Source organism: Cydia splendana, chromosome 3 (assembly GCF_910591565.1).
Source record: "Cydia splendana chromosome 3, ilCydSple1.2, whole genome shotgun sequence".
NCBI lineage: Eukaryota > Metazoa > Arthropoda > Insecta > Lepidoptera > Tortricidae > Cydia > Cydia splendana.
Window position 1 is genome coordinate 23,723,660 of NC_085962.1, and position 23,476 is coordinate 23,747,135.

The 23,476-nt window shown below is 38.5% G+C and overlaps 1 protein-coding gene across 1 annotated transcript in view; it reads right to left on the reverse strand.

Annotated features, from left to right (window-relative positions):
• Positions 1–23,476, reverse strand: part of LOC134789374 (DENN domain-containing protein 5B) — a 67,923-nt gene that overhangs the window by 37,013 nt on the left and 7,434 nt on the right. Inside the window, exons 9-12 of the mRNA XM_063760005.1 lie at positions 4,612–4,714; positions 4,211–4,360; positions 3,587–3,768; positions 1,814–2,025 (exon numbers count right to left, since the gene is read on the reverse strand). Coding sequence (XP_063616075.1) covers positions 1,814–2,025; positions 3,587–3,768; positions 4,211–4,360; positions 4,612–4,714 — 647 coding nt within the window. The remainder of the gene's footprint in view (positions 1–1,813; positions 2,026–3,586; positions 3,769–4,210; positions 4,361–4,611; positions 4,715–23,476) is intronic.

A 23,476-nucleotide genomic window follows, 5' to 3' on the forward strand; every position in this document is an offset into this window, starting at 1 on the left:
AAAAACATAGTGAGGAAGTCGGACTAGTCCCGATAAGGCCTAGTTTACTCTCTGGCTTCGAAGGTCAGTCTGATGGCAGTCGCTTTCGTAAAAACTAGTACCTACGCCAATTCATGGGATTAGTTGTCAATTGGACCCCAGGCTCCCATGAGCCGTGGCAAATATTCCGGGATTACGCGAGGAAGATGATGAGTTTTCTTATTTCTTTGCCCAGGCCCAGTACCATGCGACAGTGCTATCTCATTTACTCCGATACAATTAGACAGTGTGCGCGTTATAGGTATTAGCAGCCTCTTAAGACTGCGTCGACCGTCTAGTAGCGCCCTCATTAGTGGAATTGTGTTTTATAATAAACCAATTAATTTCTGTAGGTACCTATACATTAATCAGTATAATTATGTAGGTACATATTAATATTGTTGTCCTACTTATTCCCCAACTTTTGGTCTTTGTCTCATAGTTTAGTTTCATAGTACGAAGTACCATTTCGTAAGTTTCGGCCCGGCCGAAAGGTTCGGCCGTTTTTTGGCCGAAACCGAAACTACAGCCGAAACATGATTTTTTGGCCGAATCTGGCCGAAACCGAAACCGAACCTTCGGTCGGACACTAATTTTAATGTAAAATGATAACCAAATTTTTAAATCTTGCTATCCTATTAAAGCAAATGGCTCCAAAATAATCATTTTAAACGCAAAAATAGTAAATGATCACAAAAATTGTAACCACATTTTAATTAAAAATGTGCAAACATTTAATATATCGTTATCCTATTAAATTAATTAATCCACTTCGTCAACTTTTTCTAGTAGCATTTTATTTCTGTAACAGTCGCAGTTCTAACCTAACCTAACCCACTTTTCTAGTAGCATTTTGTTTCTGTAAGGGTCGCAGTTCATACCTAACCTAACCCACTTAACTGATAGCAGTTTACCTTACTTTTCTAGTAGCATAACGAAATGCTACTAGAAAAGTAGATTAGGTTAGGTAGGTATGCGGTGCGGGCTACGGGGGGTTGAGCGGGAGGAGCTAGTAATTTTGGCATCAGTTTACTTTATTTGGTAATATGTATACATTTTTTGGTAATCATAGTGGTTTATTTAGGTGAAAATATCGCATTAATTTGGTCTTCAAGATTTGGTGATCATTAATGATTTTTGGTGATCATTCAATATATTTGGTATTTGAATACAATTTGAAGTGCAGTCGTAATTAAAGTGGTGGTACTTTTGTATTTTTAGGCCTTATTTTTTTGGTGTTCAGTAATTTTTTTTGGTAAGCATGATTTTTTTATTTAGGGTACCAAAGTATTTTTTGGTGGTCATTATATTTGTAGCCAAATTATAATAGCGTTGTAATCTCAACTCAAGGCGTACTTGAGGTCCGATTTATTCTTAGACCGATTCACGAAAATTGTCGTTATATAATTTATTTCGACGACACGACATCGGATCGTGTCACGAAACGACGTCGCATCGTGTGATTCTGTTTTGGCCCTTACGGCCACATTACGCGACTGGCGACGGCGGCAGCGACAATCATAGCTGGGAACGAAAGGTCCGATCGCTGTGCCTCGCTATAACCTATGGTTATCGTTGCCGTCGTCGCAAGTCGCGCAATGTCGTGGCGGTGCCGTTATAACACTAAGCGCCACTGGTTCTACCCCACTAACCCGGGGTTAACACGTTAAACCATTAACCCAGTGTCATATTATACTGGTAACCATGGTAACTGTAGTTTTAACCGGTTAACCCCGGGTTAGTGGGATGGTGCAAGTGGCCCTAAAGATGCTATAGCTTGTTATTTGTAACTAACCTGGTGATGGCGACGCGGTGGTCGAACGCCTGCAGGTTGGCGTCGTACTCGCCCCAGCTGGCCATGATCTTGTTGTCGATGAAGGTGGCGAACATCTGCGTCTCGAGGAAGCGCGACAGGAACGGCCGGTGCCGCTGCGGCTGGTCGGAGAGGAACGACGCCTTGTCGAAGTTCACCATGGACTCTCTGGTCGACAACCATGCATCGCGATCCTGAAATATATCGCCGGTCGAACAAGTTTGTCAGTAGAAAAAGGCGCGAAATTCAAATTTTCTGTGGGACGATAAGCTTTCGCGCCTACATTTTGTCAATTTGCGGCTCTTTTTTACAAACGGTAATTGCTTGACAGAGTATATAACCCCGTTATTATGGTGCATTGCCATTTGTTCACGCCGGCCACAGGTGGGAGTAGGTGTTTTCATATAAATATAACTCTTTCCCTGTTTTCCCTGGCTCATGTATGGTGGTGGCCACGTGGCGCGGGGACAAATGAGAATACACCATTATTTTAATATTACAATATAGGTAAACGATTATTTTAATTATCCTACTTAGGGTCGGTTGCACCAAACCGTCTCCGACCTTTAAAGCGTTCGTCAAATTTTATTGTATGGGAAGTTTCATAGATCTCGGCTGCGTGACGTTGATCAGTCTGATAACTGCAACTGGTTCTTGTCCTATTAGAATAGAATAGAATAGAATAGAAAAACGTTTATTGCAAAAACCATCTACATACAGCACCACACATATAAATTTAAAAAAGAGGATCTTATACACTAAACAGTTTAAACTATTATTAGCTTAACTAACATGCAATAATAATCGTAGTATTGATGCTGCTATAGAGGCTACAAATGGACACCACTCAGCATATGCTCTAACATAATATATATGCTATAGCGCTGGTCTTCCGTGGATGTATATTGCTCCTCATCGTTTCGGCACCGGCCTCACGCTGTATGTCGTTCACTTGCTCTATATGTACCTGATTTTTTATATTGAAGGAAAAAATGGAAAAAGTTACGCTAACGGCAGGATTTGAACCCGCAACCTCCGCAATCCGTTCGTTGCTCTTAACCAATTGAGCTACGGAAGCCTACCAGAAACTCGCAAATCTTTTCATTCCTTCCCTTAAGTATACAGTATACACGCCTTTGTATGTAAGGGAAGGGATTTTTTTCCTTTAATATAAAAATTTGGAGTATCGCTCGCAGACGTATTTGCATGGGGTTGGCCGGACGAAGTATTTAGTAGATGAAATAAAATGAAAATGCTTTATTGCCACAAAAAAGTACAAAATATAAACTAAAGTAACTTAAACTAACTATTCTAATAATATTAAGTATAAGTTATAATTATTTCTAAATAATGTGGCAAACGGTTTTGGCGTCAGCATGATGCTGAAAATGCCCGCTCACATGGGTGACACTTCAGCGCTGTTTTTCAGCCAGAACCAGATTCCCTTCGCACCTCCACAAATCAATTATATGTAAACCGCGGTTTAACATCTACATAATACATAATATATTAAATTAAATTAAATTAAAGTGAACAAAAGAGTGGAAAATATAGTACTTTAACCAGGTGATTTAGTCAGATACTTATTTTATAGATGGCACCAACATAGCTTGCCCTGTCAATCCCTAGAATTGTGTAAATATTTGTTTTTTCAATGGAATTTTATGCCCTGGATACCAGCCCTTAAGCCAAATCTCATAGAAAAAGGGGGAAGCTATGAAGGCGCCATCTATGCAAACCTATTGGTTTGTGTACCTGGTCAGGCTGGATGATGAAGTTCTCGTACGCGAGGAACATGTTCACGAATCTGTTGAGGAAGCACTCGCGCACGGCGCTGTTGAGCCGCGCGTCCTCCTGGTACTGCTCCTCGTCGTTCAGCGGCCCCCGCTTCGGCACCGGCATCACGCTGTCCGCGTCCATTTGATCTATGTTTACACCTGAAAAAAAACTGTATTTTTAAGCCTTTAGAGTCACAGGAAGTTAGCCGCAGCCATAAAATACACCACAGTGCGCGCGACAGAGACCGCTGCAGCGCGTTGAGTCGGCGCGGCGACGGGCCCGCAGACTACCGTCCCACTCTAACACTGTGGCCTACAGTACGCACGACAGAGACCGCTACACTCACCCGTCCGCTTCACGATGTCGACGATGCGCTGCAGCGTGTTGAGTCGGCGCGGCGACGGGCCTGCAGACTACCGTCCCACTCTAACACGGTGCCCTACAGTACGCACGACAGAGATCGCTACACTCACCCGTCCGCTTCACGATGTCGACGATGCGCTGCAGCGCGTCGAGTCGGCGCGGCGACGGGCCCGCAGACTACCGTCCCACTCTAACACTGTGCCCTACAGTACGCACGACAGAGACCGCTACACTCACCCGTCCGCTTCACGATGTCGACGATGCGCTGCAGCGCGTCGAGTCGGCGCGGCGCGCGGCGCGTCGGCGAGCCGGGCGGGGACGCGTTCAGCGGCCTACTCTCGTCCCACTCTAGCACGTCGTTAAATGAATGCTTGCGACGAAGACCGCCTATACGGAAATAGGAAACACTTTAAACGTGTATGGTCCACTTAGCCTTTACGGACATTGTGATTGGGTCAAATATATTTAAGATTTGTGGACGATCGGTTCGCCTACCTCAACGAGATATTACAAGAACATGTTTTTTGTTCAAAATTTATTAAGGATTATTTCTTTCAATGACACTCTACTCAAAAATTGGGACATATAAGTATAGGTACTGGAAATGAATGTGTTAGCCAGTTCGGGATTGTGCTTACCCGATGGTAAAGTGCAGCTGCTGCTCATGTCACTCATGTGTTTGTACGAGGTCCCGTTTATTGGCACGCCAAGTTTCGTGGGCTCCGTTTCAGGTCTTTGGATCTGGGAGTAAACAATATATATTTATGAGGATTTATAACAACAGACATGTATTAAATTATTCGGCTAAGTGCGAGTCGCTCTCGCACATCGAGTTCCTATAACAGCAATAGGCCTGTTGCAAGTAACAAAGAATCATGGAAATAATGGTTTCAACGAAACATATATGTTAATATGATTCTAAAAAATGGCCCAATCTCAGTATAAACTGAAGGATTATTAATATATTCAATAAAATAAAAGTCCAAAATTCTCCAATCGGCCATTTTTACTGAAACGCCAATCAGAAACGTTCTAAACAGTGGCGTCATCAATCCATAACATATTTCTTAGAGCAACATAGACAACCTCATTGACCGAAATCTATACGTGGGCACCAAAGAGTTCGAAAGATGCAAAAAAAATGTTATTTCGCCACTAAACATTTATTACGTCCAAAAAATATTATTACACGATATAAAGTAGATATCTATTTGTTATTATTTAAATAAAATGCTAAATAATACGATATTTCAACAACAAACTTTTTTAATTATTTGGCTGAATGGAACTATCATTGCCATGTTGGCTGTCGTAACTAGAAAAAATGAAAAAATAAAAAGTAAAACCGGCGTTCGGTGATTTTCACTCAAAATTTACATGTATCTAAATAATTCATCTTAAACTGCAACCGTGTGAGAGTTTTTGTGTAAAATGAGTTATTGTGATAAATTTTTGTAATGTATTTATCATCCCTAATCGTAATATATGGTGCTGAATTAACAATATCATTCGGATTCAAGGGAAATTCGTAACTGTAAGTATGTAAACAATATCTACCACCCTACCACCAACTAAATGATGACGTCACAAATGGCATGCGAGGCGTTTTCGCGCGAAGTTTAAACTAGCTATAATAAAATGCAATTATCTATGTTAAATCTTATGAGTATAACTGAAATATAGTGTTTTTCGGAACTAATACAAGTGTACCGACGAAATTAAAAGGGTTTTCAAAAATTGTCATCAGGCCTATTGTATAATATTTGTTGTTCATATATTCATTCGTATGAATTAAGTAAGATCCATTTATTCATTATGTAGCCGATTTAACTCTTCAGTATACGTATAATCTATGGTGATTGAACGTGCTTAATTGGTTTAATTGAAGCAAATTTATAATTTCTTAGCTCTTAGGCGACGTTAATAACGGCCCTTTTTAAGACGACTCAAATTAACGTACCTATATAAACTTGTAGGAAATGGAATGAGACGCCAAGTTAACCAGTTGTTTATTGCTTTTAAACTTACAATAGAATAATTCATACAAGTGCCTACAAAACATATATATAACGTGTGAGCGGAAGGCGGTACGCTGCGGCGTTCTCACCCCTTGCTCGGTCCCTCACGGATAACCACTCCATAGACTGGCCAACCGTACGTAGTGACGTTCTCAACCATTGCTCATTTGTTGGTTCACCATGACAAACGGCTGTGGCTACAGTATATAAATGGCTAAGGTTTTTCATAGTGTTTGCCTTTTTTCTTCAGTGTAATATGGCGATTAGCCAGTTTCAATGTTTAGCAGTAACGCTTTGGTTTACTGCGACATAAACGCATATTGCTTGTGTCAGCTCAACCTAACGTGTATATATAGGCAGGCATTTAGAGAATTTACGTTCTTATACTATCACACATAAGGTGTTTGACTTCTACTCCCATCACCTGCTCGAAACTACATAACAAGTCCTATCTTGTTATTAGATGGCGATCCAGACCAGCGAACCAACGAACTAATACTCAAGAAAGAAAAAAAAATCTACCAAGACTAAAAAAGAAGAGAAGAATCCACGCAGTCAGGACCAACCACCATTAAGAACCAAGAAAAAAGAAGAACCATCTAACATCAAAAATCGGAAACCACGAGAAATCAAGAAGAGCGAAGATCGAAGAGCGTTGTCCAGGGTTTCCCGGCTCGCAAATCAAGAGGTGTCCAGGGTTATCCCGGCCCACCATAATCATCGGAAGCAGAGCCAGCCAGCCAGCCATATGAAGCGTCAAGCGAGTGCCACGTGGAGGTGCCTGCTCGCCAGGCCGCGCCAACAGCTGCCAAGAATGCCGGTCACGAACTCGCACCGGACCGGACGAAGACGAAGCCGAGGACGGCCAGCCACGCAGCAATAGGATGTAAATCCTACATGTAATTTATTATTTTAATTAATTTTCTCTAATAGCCAACATTTCTTTTCCAATTCAGTAGCAGTCATATTTAAATCATTCATAATTATTAAAGGTTGTCGCTAAACTCAATTTCGTTTCGAGCATAAATAATTTTCATAAGAAGTCATAATATAATATAAAAATTAAAAGTGTCGAATAGTGTCCTCAATCATGTATGTTGCAATTTGCAGAGCGTGCCACACGTTGTGCGCACGTCGACAGAAAACTTAACTAAAGCTTACAGTACGGTACAAGTTTGAGAAGTTTTAAGGAGTTTAGGCACATTTATTTATAAAATGTGACCTTATAGCTAGAGCACTAGTCCTTCGTACTTGATCATAGTGTGATATACAGTATCCTCCGTGAAAGTTGTAGGAGACTTTTAAGTCTTAATGTATTTGTGTCTCTAGGTACAGGCAGAGCCGTACAGCATGGCCTGATATGCAATTTTATAAAGTTGATAAAGGGTGACCATGCCCTAGGTGTTTATTGAAGATTTGCTATGGATAGCATTGATAGGTGAAGGGTGCGCACAGAGACGCAACCCAGTTATGTCCTTGATCATAGTCGACCTTATAGGTGTCCGTGAAAGGCTTAAAATTTAATACGGCATTAGTTTATTTTATTATCAGAATTATGGGAGATACCGTAACTATAAACACTACTATAAACTTTCCAAAATTCTACATAGAGATAAATAATTAACACTTAGGGGTAGCCCATTAACCCAGGGACATTATGCTACCCCTTCTACTCCTTATAGGTAAGTATAACTAGCTCAGGAAGAGGTCAAAGTTTGACTACCGCTCATCGTGTAGACATGGACGTTTCTGTTCTCAGCGCTCCTAAAGTAACGAGTTTTATAAAGTAATTAATTTTTTTTTGTATTGTTTTTTAAACAATGATTTTAATGTATTCTAAAAATTCAGGTAAGACGCAATGTAACAGTATAATAAAGTACTATATTTTTATTATCATATATATAAAATCGAAAACCAGAACGGGATAAAAAACGAGCGAAGAAGCGAGATGGCGCCTTACAAATTTCTAAAAAAGTTTTTGACACTTATCTCGAATACGACGCACGTATGATAAGAAAAAACTGTTTAAATCTATTATCTAAATATGAGAATAGAACTAGAGCATAAAAACTATCGCTTTCGATGCGTATTTAATTTACAACAAGCAAAAGAAAATTTCATAACAATCTTCATTTTACGATGATCGACCATTTTCGGCAACTCTCGGTCAGTTTCGTTTCGGTGGTGGTACAGAAAAAATTATTTGATGTGGTGCTACAGACATACCCAATGTTTATGTTTGTCATGTTGGTATACAGTTATTGCGGCGTTTTATTACACGAAGTAAAATAAAAAGTGCTGACAACCTCAACCTTAGTCTATATCCATACGAGTGACTTAAATGCCATAAATGACTTATTAATCAAATTAGTATTATCGTATGATTATCGTGTTAATAATTTGTATTTTATTGTTTTAAATTTCTTTTTGAGTTATATTATTCAGATTGACTTACACGGCTTCGGCAAACATTACCATTCGTCCGGGGAACGGGCTGCCGAGATGGGCCAAAAATATCAGTTCAAGGGATGGTGCCCGTAATAATGTGTGTGTGTGATAATTATACTTTAATGACTTTACAGATATAACCAATTCGGGAACTGTTTTCTCGCGTAATACGATACGACTCGACCAGGTAGGATTTTTTCTTCTTGCTGAACAGTCCCCATCAGATATATAGGAACGGCCGAGGTATTCACAAATATCTGAACAATGTAAATTATAATGTAGTTAAAGTGCATGCTCAGATATTTTGGAGCTCAAGGGTTGTTCAAGATCTGCTCAACCTCGGCCATGGCGACTGGCGAGAGCTATCGCAAGACCGGGAAACATGGCGTGATCTGGTGTCGGAAGCCAGGACTCATTTTCGGTCGTTGCGTCACCGTAGCCGTCGTAAGTAATATCAATATGCAGACAGGGAAATGGGGACTATTTACGTTTGTATGAAAATGCGATTTATGGGCGGTGGTCGTACATATTCGTCTTAAGGCGGAAATTAATCTAATGAACGTTTTTGCAATTGGGCTTATAAAAATAAATAATAATTTTGGGTTAGCATTTGAATCACGCATTATAGGGAGGGGCGGGGGGAAGGGTGGCATTTTATAGGGGTTGGTCACCCCTTTCAAACGACACCCGATTTGATAGATAGATAGATAGATAAAACGTTTATTTGGATGTTGCAAAAACACACAATTTACAAATAGGTGCATTACAAACAGAACAAAACTAAAAATATGTACAGAGTTTAATTAACAATAAAAAAAATACTTAAACACGAAAAGATGGGTTTACTTGCTGTACACTGTGTGCATTGCAGCAAAAACAAAAGGGTTCCGACTCAGCTATACGCTTCGCTCTTTTGAGCAAAGCACTGATATTCTGCCGGAACCCAGATCACGTTACAGTTGGGTAAATATGATGGTAAAAAAGTGTGTAGTTAAATGGTGTTAAAATGTTCCGAAATAAAAATACATAAATAAAACAGAAATAAGAATATTAAGTGGCCATAAAATAAAATAAAAGTGAGTAAGTGCATAGGGTTTGGTTCTAGTTCTCCTGGAAATCCTCCGAATTACCGATTAGATCCTGAAATCCGCAACCAAAAAGCCATATGGTATCCCTGTTTTTTGTTTTTCAAGCAGTATCTTTTTAAACTGGTGTTTAAAAGTTAGTTTATTTTTGAGCTTTCTTACAGGTGGAGGGATATCATTCCAGCATTTGGTCGCGAGATATCGGAAACAACCGGTAAATGCAATCGTTCTATGAGGGTACATTTCTAAGAGACAACGCCGAGTTGACCTAGTGCCATGACGGTTGTGAAATGTTGAAAAATTAATTTTGGAAAAGAGATATTCCGGAGTTTTATTGTTTAAGACGCCAAAGAGGAGACATGCAAGATGTAGATGTCGCCGAGAAGACATATTAAGCATGGACGATTTGTTCAAATACGGGGTAATGTGGCTTCTAGGGGGTATTGAGTAACAAAATCTGTAACACGCATTTTGTACTCTTTGTATTAAGCGACGAGTTTTATGTTGCAGGCGTGGTCCATAAACTATATCACCATAATTCAATTTTGTGTCTAGGAGACGCGTAGTTTTTTTTTATAAGTGTTTGAAATTACGTGTGACGGAAGTGACGGAACGAAATACAGTGCCAGAGTCACCGTTAGGTACGACGACGAGCGAAGCGAGGAGGAGTGTTAGGTATCTTGCGTTCACAACACACCCGACTCGCTGTCAAAAAAGAAATACAGTGGTCAAAAACATGTATACGGACAAAGTGCTCAAAAACATGTATACGGACAAAGTGCTCAAAAATATGTATACGAAATTTTCTAAGTCCAAATTGGTTACCCTTTCGTACGCTTTGGTTGTTTTATTGAACATAACCTCAAAAAATAAAAAAAATATTTTCGTGGTAACTATTGATTTCCTAACTTTGGGGATGGGTTCGGGGGGGTTCCTACTCCCTCCCCCCTCCCTATAATGCGTAATTCAAATGCAACCCCATAATTTTATGTTGAAACAAGTTTTAAATAAATACCTACGTAGATGAAAAAATACAATCTTGCCTTTTATCAAATCACATCATTTTTTGAGAAATTTGCGAATTAAGTTATCCAAATATCGGTTACAAATAAGAAGTCCCTATCAAAGTTATAAACCCTGGCAGGGTTCAATACATAATAATATCGGTATTTAACTAAACATTTGACAAACTCTTTATTTCATTTACGCGAGCGGAGCTGCGGGCCCGTCTAGTTTATTATAGTGTTTGACCGTGTTAAACATGACCTTGCACAAATGTTAATTTTTTCATAAAATTTGATTTTTAATCGTCATTTCAAAAAGGTTCCCAGTCCGTCCCAGGTCTAATTTTTTCGACGTTAGTTACTCTATATACTTAAGTTTGTCATCTTTAAAAAAATTAGCCGCGCCTAGGCGTGCCTTTTTAATTTAGATGCTTTAAAAGGTTGTCTGTCAAAATTCGCGTTTTCACCTTTTTTATCTTTAAACTTGATTTAGCATGGTTTTTCTTTTTGTAGACCTGCCTACTGCCTTGGGAAGCAAAGTTTTTACTCGGCAATTTATTTTTCAGCAGATAATTGGTCAAAATATGCCAATATTTTGTGAAAATATGGATATTTATGTATACTATGAAAGGTCACAAACTATATCTAAAGCATAAATTTTCACGTATAAAATCACAATTTAAAAAAAGGTAGAAGAAGGCAGAGAAAAAATAAAGAGATTTTTAAACCATAATCAGTCTTGGTTGGAACAAACTTTCGAGATTTCGGTAGCGTCCCATACCACATCAGGTCGGCCGTGTAAACCGTTTGAGGATTTAAGGGAGAGAAGTAGGTAAGAGAAGAACAGAAGAAGTTTGTGCCATCTAACTTAATGATGTCATTGCGCAATCGATTCTCCAAACATGTGGGAAAAGGGATGCCTTAAAAGTTACGCTTTATTACCAATTGGACAGTTGTCTCAAGAACCAGCAGAAGCCCGCAATAATGATTTCAATTTTCGAGGGAGCAGTGTAAATTAGATGTATGTAATAGGCTTTTACTGTCATCAGATCTATTCATTAGTTGTATGAGACCAATGAAACAAACTTCATCCTGACGCAAAGCATTTCTGCCGGAGATAATCGAACTTTTGTTGTGTGCTGAACCATATCTGCAGGAACAGGAATGTTTGGGAAGTGAAAAAAATCTGAATGCTTATCTTTAATAACAATAAATATTTGTGTCCCTCTATTATCCTTATCTTAACGCATTATTGTGTTTATTTTATGTAGGCATGTCGATAAATGTAACTTGTAGTTTTGTTCTTTTTGTAACTATTGTTGTTTTTCTAAATATTTTACGATTATTTTGTTAGATTAAGAAAATATAAACGCCTTTTTTTACATCTGTTTATTTTAAGTGATTATAATGCATGTCAGATTAAATGTCAATTTTTATTTTTTTTTTCTATTTAATTAAGATAATATAAATGCTTTTTGAGAAAAAAACATTTTTCCGTATTATTTGTTCCATTTATAAATGATTTACACCATAAAATAATGTTGGCCGCCTAAATCGGGCAAATCAACCTATGTGAGACACATAAAATCAAGCTAAATCAAGATTGTTTGCATTATACCTAACTATATAATTTATTCATCATCATCATCATCATTTCAGCCTATATACGTCCCACTGCTGGGCACAGGCCTCCTCTCATGCGCGAGAGGGCTTGGGCTATAGTCCCCACGCTAGCCCAATGCGGATTGGGGACTTCACATACACCTTTGAATTTCTTCGCAGATGTATGCAGGTTTCCTCACGATGTTTTCCTTCACCGAAAAGCTAGTGGTAAATATCAAATGATATTTCGTACATAAGTTCCGAAAAACTCATTGGTACGAGCCAGGATTTGAACCCGCGACCTCCGGATTGAAAGCCGGACGTCATATCCACTCGGCCACCACCGCTATAATTTATTAATATTTTTTTATTGATTTCAGAAAAAAATGTAAACAAGTATGTAACATGCGTTTAAATTTTTTCTTCTGCCACCCCGGCGGTGAGAGGAACTTTCGGGGGAGGTGTAATATGGCGATTAGCCAGTTTCAATGTTTAGCAGTAACGCTTTGGTTTACTGCGACATAAACGCATATTGCTTGTGTCAGCGCAACCTAACGTGTATATATAGGCAGGCATTTAGAGAATTTACGTTCTTATACTATCACACATAAGGTGTTTGACTTCTACTGATGTGATGAATGAATCCGAACAAGATCTCATACAGCGTATTAGCTACATCTTTTACGATCTCTTCGGCATAGACGTCAACGGCTTCATTGATGGTGCCTACCGTCTGAGCAGACACGGCTACCGAAGACCGGTTGCCATCGACTTTATAAATAAGAGGATGGTAAAATATATCCTTAGAAATAGTCTAACACTCAAAAATGTAGGATTCGCAGTCTCGGAGTATATGGACAAAGAAGTGCTACAACAAAGGCACGCTATAAAAGCGACCCTGCAAGACGCAAGAAATAAGGGATTACACGCTGTAGTTAAAAATAATAAAGTTTTCGTCAATGGCAAGGAATATCAAACAAGCAGCACTAGTACCATACAAACCACGACGCTCGGACGTGACTCTACGAGTGTACCGCCGCCTGATGCCAACACCAGTGTAAGGAGTGATGTGACGTCATATGAGAGCCAGACGCGCTCTTGTACCATTTCTACAGACAGCCTTCAAAAAACATTAAACACAGCAGAAGAAACTGTAAAAGCAAGCTGTAATTTTCGAAACGGACGCAAGGAATGACTACAATTTTAAAATTCTCTATCAAAACTTCCAAAGCGTAGCTAATAAGCAACATATACTAGAAGCTTTTACACATGATGACTCAACATACGACGCTATTTGTATTTCGGAATCCTGGCTGTCAAAAAATAAACTTAGTATGTTCCAGTTAAGTGGATATCAAATGGCTGGATCGTTCTGCCGCGAAGAAAGAGTCGGCGGAGGCGTCTGTATACTACTAAAAGACCACATCGAATACACGCCAAAGGAAGACATCACGAATTTTTCGATCGAATACGTGCTCGAAATTTGTGCCATTTCCTTATCTAAGTTAAACACTATTATAATTGTTATGTATTGGAATAGGAGAGAGGAGGATTTATTTTACACTAGACTAGAGCAGATACTTAAGTATGTTAATTGTAAATATTCGAAATGTAAAGTAATTTTAGGAGGTGACTTCAATATTAATATTTTAGAAAATAATTCAAAAAGTACTCGCTTTATTAATCATATGCTTGAGTATAAATTCAGTCAACATATAAAGGAACCTACACACTATACATCATCATTAACATCAACGTGTCTAGACTTAATTTTTACCAATTTCAAGAATAATGTTCATGCTAGTGTCAAAGAACTAGGATTCTCTGATCATTGCGGTACCATCTTATGTGTATACTTACCTCAACAACAGAAACAACAAATGACTTGGACAACAGAAAAAAGACTCTTTAACTCTAAAAATATAGAACACTTTAAAAATGAACTCTGCCAACAGGACTGGTCCTTAATACTAAGACCCAATAGGAACGTAAATGATAATTATGCGGCATTTACACAAACGTTGAAAACTATTTTAAACAAATGTATACCAAAACTGAAACTTAAACTAAAATGTAATTACAAAAAGTACTGGGTCACCAAAGGAATAAAATTATCTTGTAAAAACAAGCGCTTATTAAAAATATTAGTAACAAAATCAAATTACCAAGTATTACATAATTACTACAAAAACTATGAAAAAATTTTGAAACGATTGATAAACACAGCTAAGAAATTACATTACGCAAATAAAATTAAAAAATCAAATAATAAAGTAAAAACAATGTGGAGTGTAATTAACGAGCGGACTAACAAAAAAACGAAAAAAACTAAAACCAATATCAAGTTACAAATTAGTGACAACATAATAACAGAGCCTAAATTATTAGCTGACACATTTAATAGTTTCTTTTCATCCATAGGTAAAGGCCATACTGGTATTACACTTGCCACCGGACGACCCGTTGAGCAGCAAATCGAAAACTCTATGTTCCTTACACCTGTAACCGTTCATGAAATAACTAAAATAATAAGAAATTTAAAAAACAAATTCAGTTATGGAATTGACGAACTTCCACCATCTTTATTTCGATACTGCGCTGATCAACTTGCATATCCGCTGTGTTCATTAGTAAATCAATCTTTTGATGAGGCATCATTTCCGGATCAGTTGAAAATGGCTATTATAAAGCCTATTCACAAAAAGAACTCAACGTTGGACCCAAATAATTATCGCCCAATCGCTTTGTTACCAACAGCATCCAAAGTGTTCGAAAAGGCCATGTGTAACCGGATCTATGCCTTCTGTGAAAAGTATAACATACTTAACGACTGTCAAAACGGATTTCGGAAGCATAGATCAACAGTCATGGCGGTATTCAAGTATGTTCAAGAAATCTTAGAAATTCTTAACTCGAAACAATATGCCATTGGCATACTTTTAGATATGACCAAAGCTTATGATAAGGTACAGTACGACATATTATTAAATAAAATATATGGGATAGGAATTCGCGGAAGTGCTTTCGGATGGCTAAAGTCTTACCTAAAAGATAGAAAGCAACTAGTTGAGATAGAATACTTTAACTTTGCAACTGGAGAAATAGAATACGTAAAATCGAATTTTGAAACTCTTAACGCTTCCATCCCGCAAGGAAGCGTTATTGGATGTTTGCTTTTCCTTATTTACATCAACGACCTCCCCAAAATCACAAATGATCCCTGTGTGTTATTTGCCGATGATGTGTCATTAATTACAGCTTGCCAAAACCCTGAAGACCTCAATGAGAAACTTACAGATAACCTAAACGTAGTCAGTTCCTGGATGAGAGACCATAACCTCGATATAAACTATAAGAAGACCAAAATAATTGCATTCTACCCATACCAGAAAACGCCACTAGATATAGAGTACACATACGAAAATACTCAGCTAGAAGTCGTACAAAGCGCTACACTACTGGGTTTAGATATAGACAGCCACATGAATTGGAAATCCCATATAGAGAAAATTAGGAAAAAAATATCCCAATTCGTCTATGCGCTTCGGGAGGTTAAAGTAACGACAAATTTGGAGACAGCCCTAACAACATATTACGCGTATGCATATGCCTGGCTAAATTACGGTATTATTCTGTGGGGTAATAGTACCAATGCTCCATTACTTTTTATCCTTCAGAAAAAGCTTGTTCGTATCCTAATAAATAAAACACTTGACGAAATCGAAAGCCACAAACCTTATTTTTCTGAACTTGGGCTGCTGACCCTCACATCTACGAGGGGCGTTCAAAATATTCTCGGTATTGATATCTTACAACCTCTTCTAAAATTTCTTTCGTTACTGGCCGCTAAGGTTTATTCGTTGACATTAAAAAAAAGTATAATTCGAACCGAGATGTTCTTTTGTTTTTCTGCAATTGCTGAACAAACACGGACATCATGTGCGAATTGACAATGTTAACAAAATTAGAACATCGATGCGTCATAAAATTCTTGACAAAACAGGGTAAAAATCAAAAAACCATAAAAGAGGAAATGGATTGTGTTTACCGCGAGTCTGCTCCTTCTTTATCTACCATTCAAAAGTGGTCAAGCGAGTTTAAACGTGGAAGGGAGAGTATTGAAGATGACCCTAGACCTGGCCGGCCTGTAGTAGCTACTTCACAAGAAAATATAGATAAAGTGGAAAAACTTATATTAGAAGATGGTCGAGTGAAAGTAAAATCTATAGCTCAAGTAACCAATCTCTCTATTGGTACCGTACATGATATTATCCATGACCATCTTAATATGTCAAAAGTAAGTGCAAGATGGGTTCCGCGAATGCTGACTCGGCTTCAAAAAGACATGCGTGTTGCTTGTTGTTCCGATTTTATTGACCTGTGCGGTGAAAATCCTGATGAGGTGCTGCAAAGAATAGTTACTGGAGATGAAACCTGGGTTCATCATTATGACCCAGAGAGTAAACAAGAGTCCATGCAGTGGCACATTAAGGGTTCAGCTCATCCCAAGAAATTCAAGGTCATGCCTTCAGCTGGCAAGGTCATGGCCACGATATTTTGGGATTGTGAAGGAGTATTACTAATCGACTATAAAGAAAAAGGTGTCAGTATCACAGGACAGTACTACGCTAATATTCTACGTCAGTTAAAGGATGCAATCAAAGAAAAGAGGCGAGGAAAGTTAACCAAAGGTGTTCTGCTTCTGCATGATAACGCCCCCGTCCATACTGCTCATATTGCCAAGGCAGCTATTGTTGAATGTGGGTTTGAAACTGTTACTCACCCACCGTATAGCCCGGACTTAGCCCCCAGCGACTTCTTTTTGTTCCCCAATCTTAAAAAGGATCTGCGTGGAAATAAATTTTCTGACGATGAAGCATTGAAGGCGGCAGTGGAGGAGCATTTTTACACCAAAGATAAAAAATATTTTTATGACGGATTAAAAAAAATAATTGATCGATCTCTTAAGTGTATGAACATAGGGGGGGAGTATATTGAAAAATAAAAATATCAAACTTTTCGTACTTGTTTGTTTTCATTCTCATACCGAGAATATTTTGAACACCCCTCGTATATATATATTAGAAATGTGTAAGTTCGTTCGAAAGCATAGGGAACTCTATATAAAACGAGAGGACCTACCTTCTACACGATCAATACGTAACAAGAATAGACTAATCCCACCACCTTGTAAACTTAAACTACTGTCATCGGGCCCTTTAGTAATGTCTATTAAAATATATAATAAGCTCCCAGAGTCTATAAAAGAAGAAGAAAATGATAATATATATATAAATAAAATTAAACAGTTGTTATTAGATAAGTCTTATTATACTCTAAGCGAATATTTTAATGACAGATTATAATTCAAAAATATTGTTTATTTATTTTATTTTTATTTTATTTTATTTATTTTATTCATTTTAGGGATAACAAACAGCTATACAATACAGTGTTACATTTAGTAGTAGAATTAAAATTAACTTAATGCATAACCAACGACATTATCCACGGATTACAACAAAATTATGCAATGGTTGGCACAAAAAAGGGAAACTGATAATTATTTGATGTACATTGTAGGTACCTACTTATTTAAACAGGTCAAAATTATGTGCTAAGTTAGTGACGTCATGCCTTATAAATATAACAAATATGTAATGAAAAAGTTTGCTTAGATCAGATGCAGATACAAAGCTTTAACTTAAACTAAATTAAACTTAAACTAAATTAACTAAACCTAAATTTCACTTAGGAGTTTTAAAGGAATCTAAGATAGCATATTTAAACTTAATCTCGGGTAAATGACATATATCTAAGTGGGTAAAGTGTTGGTTATACGTGGTAAGTAGCCTGCGGAGAGGCGCACGCGCGCCGGCGTTGGTGCGGCAAGTGGCCACCGCGAACAGTCGGTACGCGCGCGTGTCTCGGCGGTTAACAGTTCTGGGCACTATATAACATATTTTTCTCAAAAATGGACGGCAAAGTCGACTTTGCCGTTTAAAAAATAGGTTGCGAAGCGCGTAGTTTATGGTCAGTCAAAAATTAAAAAGTTAAAAACATTGCAGTCTCGATTTTGGGACTGCAATGTTGCATACAAATTCCATTATTTGTCGAGTTCCAAACTTTTTAAAAGTTGAAATGGCCATATCAAATGAAGGCACAGGCCCATTAAACAGCCAAACAGATGATTAGTACCGCGACTATTTAGCTGTCTCAAATAGGTTGGCGTATTTTCGGTAGAAAAATACACTTCTATTTTTTATAAAAAAAATAAAAAGGCGGCAAAGCTAATTTTTCAATTGTTTCTACTTTTTTCTGTGAAAATATATACGTAAGAAAGTTGCTTTTGTAAAATATTTCTATGATATTTATATTTCTTGCACCATTTTTGAGAAAAGCACTATATATGACTCGGCTGGAAGGCTACTTGCTGGCTTCGGATTCAATTAAACGGACTCCCAAGGTCGTCCGTTTAAAACGAATCCTCAGCCTGCAAGTAGCTACTTCCGAGCCTCGACAATAATGTACAATAATAATGTAATGTTATTGACAAGCTGTGCACAGTCAAATTTGTTGTGACACAGTCCGTGAAGGAACATTGCTTGAAGAAAAATTCGTCTATTTTTTAAAGAGACTAATCCATATTTGGATGTTAAGTTACTGTACGTTAATTTGCTGTTTCGGAACAGTTATAGTTGACATTTTTAAAGAACTTATATTGTATTTTTTCAATAGCTTCAATATATTTATTGTAAAATGGGTCCCAGATGGTGCTTGCATATTCAAGCTTAGGGCGAACTAGACTGTTAAACAAATAAGTATAAGTAGCGGCTATTTTAAAGTCTGTAGCTGCCCTTGTAACAAAGTGTAACATTTTATAACCTTTGGAGACGATCATATCAACATGTTGGTCTAGGTGTAATTTGGAGTCGAGGAGTATTCCGAGGTCTCGCACGTGGTCTACTTGTTGTAGAGGCTCATCACATAGCTTGTATGTATAACTATATTTATTTTTGTTTTTAGTGAAGTTAATTACGCTGCATTTAGAAATACTTAGTTCTAAGTTATTTGCATGACAGTAATCGGTCAGGCCATCCAGGTCATCTTGTAGGAGTTTGCAATCTATTGCATTCGTAATTTTTCGGTATATTTTTAGGTCGTCTGCGTACAATAAGATGCTAGTATTCATGAAACATGTTTTTATATCATTGATGAAAATATTAAATAGCAGGGGACCTAAAATGGAGCCCTGCGGAACTCCAGAAGTAACCTCGACTACGTCCGACCGAAAACCATTCAGCACAACTCTTTGGGTTTATTAAGATAATTACTTCATTACAAATTCTCCTCTCTTAGGAATGTAAATAATATATTGCAGTGCCCAACAGGGTTCACAAAGACCTAGCTTATAAATTTACCACCTGTACAACTACTTTGTGAATTTGCAAATAAATATTGAGTATTGAGTATTGAGTACTCCCATCACCTGCTCGAAACTACATAACAAGTCCTATCTTGTTATTTGATCAGCATAACAACGTGAACTTGCCTGATGTTTGTCCAGGATGTGGTTGAGCTCCTCTATGAAGGCCGTCCGGTGCGGGAAGACGGGCAGCTCCTCGGGCAGCTGTATGTCGGGTTTGTCGATGTCGACGAGACACAAGGCCGCCTGTCCTAACTTGCCTGATGTTTGTCCAGGATTTGGTTGAGCTCCTCTATGAAGGCCGTCCGGTGCGGGAAGACGGGCAGCTCCTCGGGCAGCTGTATGTCGGGTTTGTCGGTGTCGACGAGACACAAGGCCGCCTGTACAACTTAACTGATGTTTGTCCAGGATGTGGTTGAGCTCCTCTATGAAGGCCGTCCGGTGCGGGAAGACGGGCAGCTCCTCGGGCAGCTGTATGTCGGGTTTGTCGGTGTCGACGAGACACAAGGCCGCCTGTCCTAACTTGCCTGATGTTTGTCCAGGATGTGGTTGAGCTCCTCTATGAAGGCCGTCCGGTGCGGGAAGACGGGCAGCTCCTCGGGCAGCTGTATGTCGGGTTTGTCGATGTCGACGAGACACAAGGCCGCCTGTCCTAACTTGCCTGATGTTTGTCCAGGATGTGGTTGAGCTCCTCTATGAAGGCCGTCCGGTGCGGGAAGACGGGCAGCTGTATGTCGGGTTTGTCGGTGTCGACGAGACACAAGGCCGCCTGTCCTAACTTGCCTGATGTTTGTCCAGGATGTGGTTGAGCTCCTCTATGAAGGCCGTCCGGTGCGGGAAGACGGGCAGCTCCTCGGACAGCTGTATGTCGGGTTTGTCGATGTCGACGAGACACAAGGCCGCCTGTCCTAACTTGCCTGATGTTTGTCCAGGATGTGGTTGAGCTCCTCTATGAAGGCCGTCCGGTGCGGGAAGACGGGCAGCTCCTCGGGCAGCTGTATGTCGGGTTTGTCGATGTCGACGAGACACAAGGCCGCCTGTCCTAACTTGCCTGATGTTTGTCCAGGATGTGGTTGAGCTCCTCTATGAAGGCCGTCCGGTGCGGGAAGACGGGCAGCTCCTCGGGCAGCTGTATGTCGGGTTTGTCGATGTCGACGAGACACAAGGCCGCCTGTCCTAACTTGCCTGATGTTTGTCCAGGATTTGGTTGAGCTCCTCTATGAAGGCCGTCCGGTGCGGGAAGACGGGCAGCTCCTCGGGCAGCTGTATGTCGGGTCTGTCGATGTCGACGAGACACAAGGCCGCCTGTCCTAACTTGCCTGATGTTTGTCCAGGATGTGGTTGAGCTCCTCTATGAAGGCCGTCCGGTGCGGGAAGACGGGCAGCTCCTCGGGCAGCTGTATGTCGGGTCTAGGGCTCGCGGGCGAGTCCGTGTTTCGTTTACACGTTTCGAATACCCGTTTCCGAATAACACGTACACGGTTTTCTGGCCCGTTCCGCACGTGTAATTAAGAAACGTGTAATTAAGATCCGTCTCCACGGATAAACGGGTATTCGAAGAAACGGATCTTATTTACCCGTGGCTCCGGACACGTCCTTGACGAGTAGCGAAGGATCGAACCGGCGCGGCGTACTTAAGAGTCAGATTAGTAGACAAAAGATTCATGACGAGTTTCCGTCATATTTAACCTTATTCCGTGGTTCATAGAGTCGAAATTCAATAAACGGTTTACAGAACCCTTTTTGACCAGGTAGTTTTTGCTTGTTTTTGTTGCAAATACGAGTAGAAAATTAGAAATACAATAGGTATACCTATGCTAGTTATCAAATTATTATTTATTTATTTATAATATAACTTGATAGCAATACATTTAAAGTGCTTAAAAAAATAAAAGCAATAAAGAGTATATAAAGACTTTACGTTAAAATCTGGCCATGCATGATCTGGTAGGTGGTGGTAGGTAGGTAAGTATACAATATTCTTACCAATTGCATATTTTTAAACAGTTCTTATATTTTTAATAATTTGTATTCTGTATATTGTATGTGTGAGTTTTTACGAATATATTCTGTCAATAAGAAATGTATATTTTTAATCTAATTATTTTTTAAGTTACGTAAGCATCTTAGTATTATTATAGTAAACCACGTAAAAAATAATAAATACAGTGTAAACTCTATATAACGACACTGAAGGGACTGTGGATTTTTCGACGTTAAGTGTAGAGAATGGTTGTTAAATGGAGTGAAATAAAAAGGTCATCTTACTATTCTAAATATTCTAATGTATCTGGTTATAATATACTTAGGACACATTTTGCACAAGAAGAACATTCATTTCATACAAATAACAACGCCTATTAATTTATAACGTGTAACATCTTGTCAAAAGTCTAGTGCCTGAGGTAAACATGTGCAAGTTGATCATACAAAAACAAAAGACAAATTTTCTTAAAATCTCCGGTACGTCAGTCGAAGTAAACACGTGCTAGATAATAAAACAACAAAACAGCAAACAAAAAAACGTACACAGCTGCAGTTTATATCAATTTCGGCAACTTAGAAATTATTAATGATGTATTATGCCGTATTGTTGTCGTTAAATAGAGTGAGCGTGACGCTATATAGAGTGTATTACTGTATAGAAAACAAGGTAAACCAACCAAAGTCAAGCAATTTCGACATTTTAAGGAGTTTGTCGTTAAATCGAGTGACGTTATAAAGAGTTTACACTGTAATCATGTGTATCTGCCAATAAGTAATGTATTTACAACTTTTAATATAATTTCATATATAGATAGACTAATTCGCATGCCTGAACATAGAGAGACATATAGACATATGGTCGCCGACCTCCTGGACGGAGATGGCACTTGAAGAAGAAGAAGAAGAATATAATTTAGTATGAATTTATGAAAAGTAAGACTTTTCTTAAATTCATTATCTTATTATCATATAAAATGAACTTTAAGACTGCACTAATAAATATTATTTACAATTTTAGCAACAAAACAACAAAACGATTTTAAATTAAAGTAACTTGGAAAGACTGTATTTTACGAATTGGCCGACTAAGTGGCGAACTGGAGTCATACCTACTTACCTAAACACAATATCTTAAAAGTCATATTAATTTCGTGTTCATGTGCTTCGATACATTTGCTTCTTTAATTTTAGCCGCTGCATTTGTTACAATTTCATATATGTGTAGACAGGTTCTCCTTATTACACCGACATAAAGCTTATAATTAGCTATGGCAGTTCTGATAATGGTTTGGGACTCTACTTGTTTTCGGCGATATCAGAAAAAAGGGTATTGGAAAACAACACGTTCTAAAGTTCTAATGAATGGAACACCACCGGCCGGCATTTATTACCTGAGCACTAGTGTGAAAGTGACCCCAGTCAACATGAATGATTACCAATTTTGAGATCTATCTTAATGTATTTAGCATTATAATTGCAAGGTAACCAAGGTAGCATAGGTTTTTAAGGTTCTCACATGAAATCCTGCGTTTCAAATGCCGCTGTACTTTTTTTGCTTCGTTGGTAGATTAGTTAACAGTTAGGTAATTGATAAAAATAACAAATAACCACAAAGTAGTAGTAGATAGTATATGTCTGCATACCTATTCTTCGCGAAACTATATAACTTACACCATTATATATAAAATGTGTTTCTTTGATTGAAATGTAATATGTAATGAAATTAACTTAAAAGCAATAATAGTAAAAAAAATTGGCCAAGTGCGAGTCCGACTCGCACACGAAGGGTTCCGTACCATTATCTATAAAAACGGTCACCCATCCAAGTACTTAAGTCCCAGAGCCCCACTTAAGTCTTTATTTTATTCTGTTTTTAGTATTTGTTGTTATAGCGGCAACGGAAATACATCATCTGTGAAAATTTCAGCTGTCTA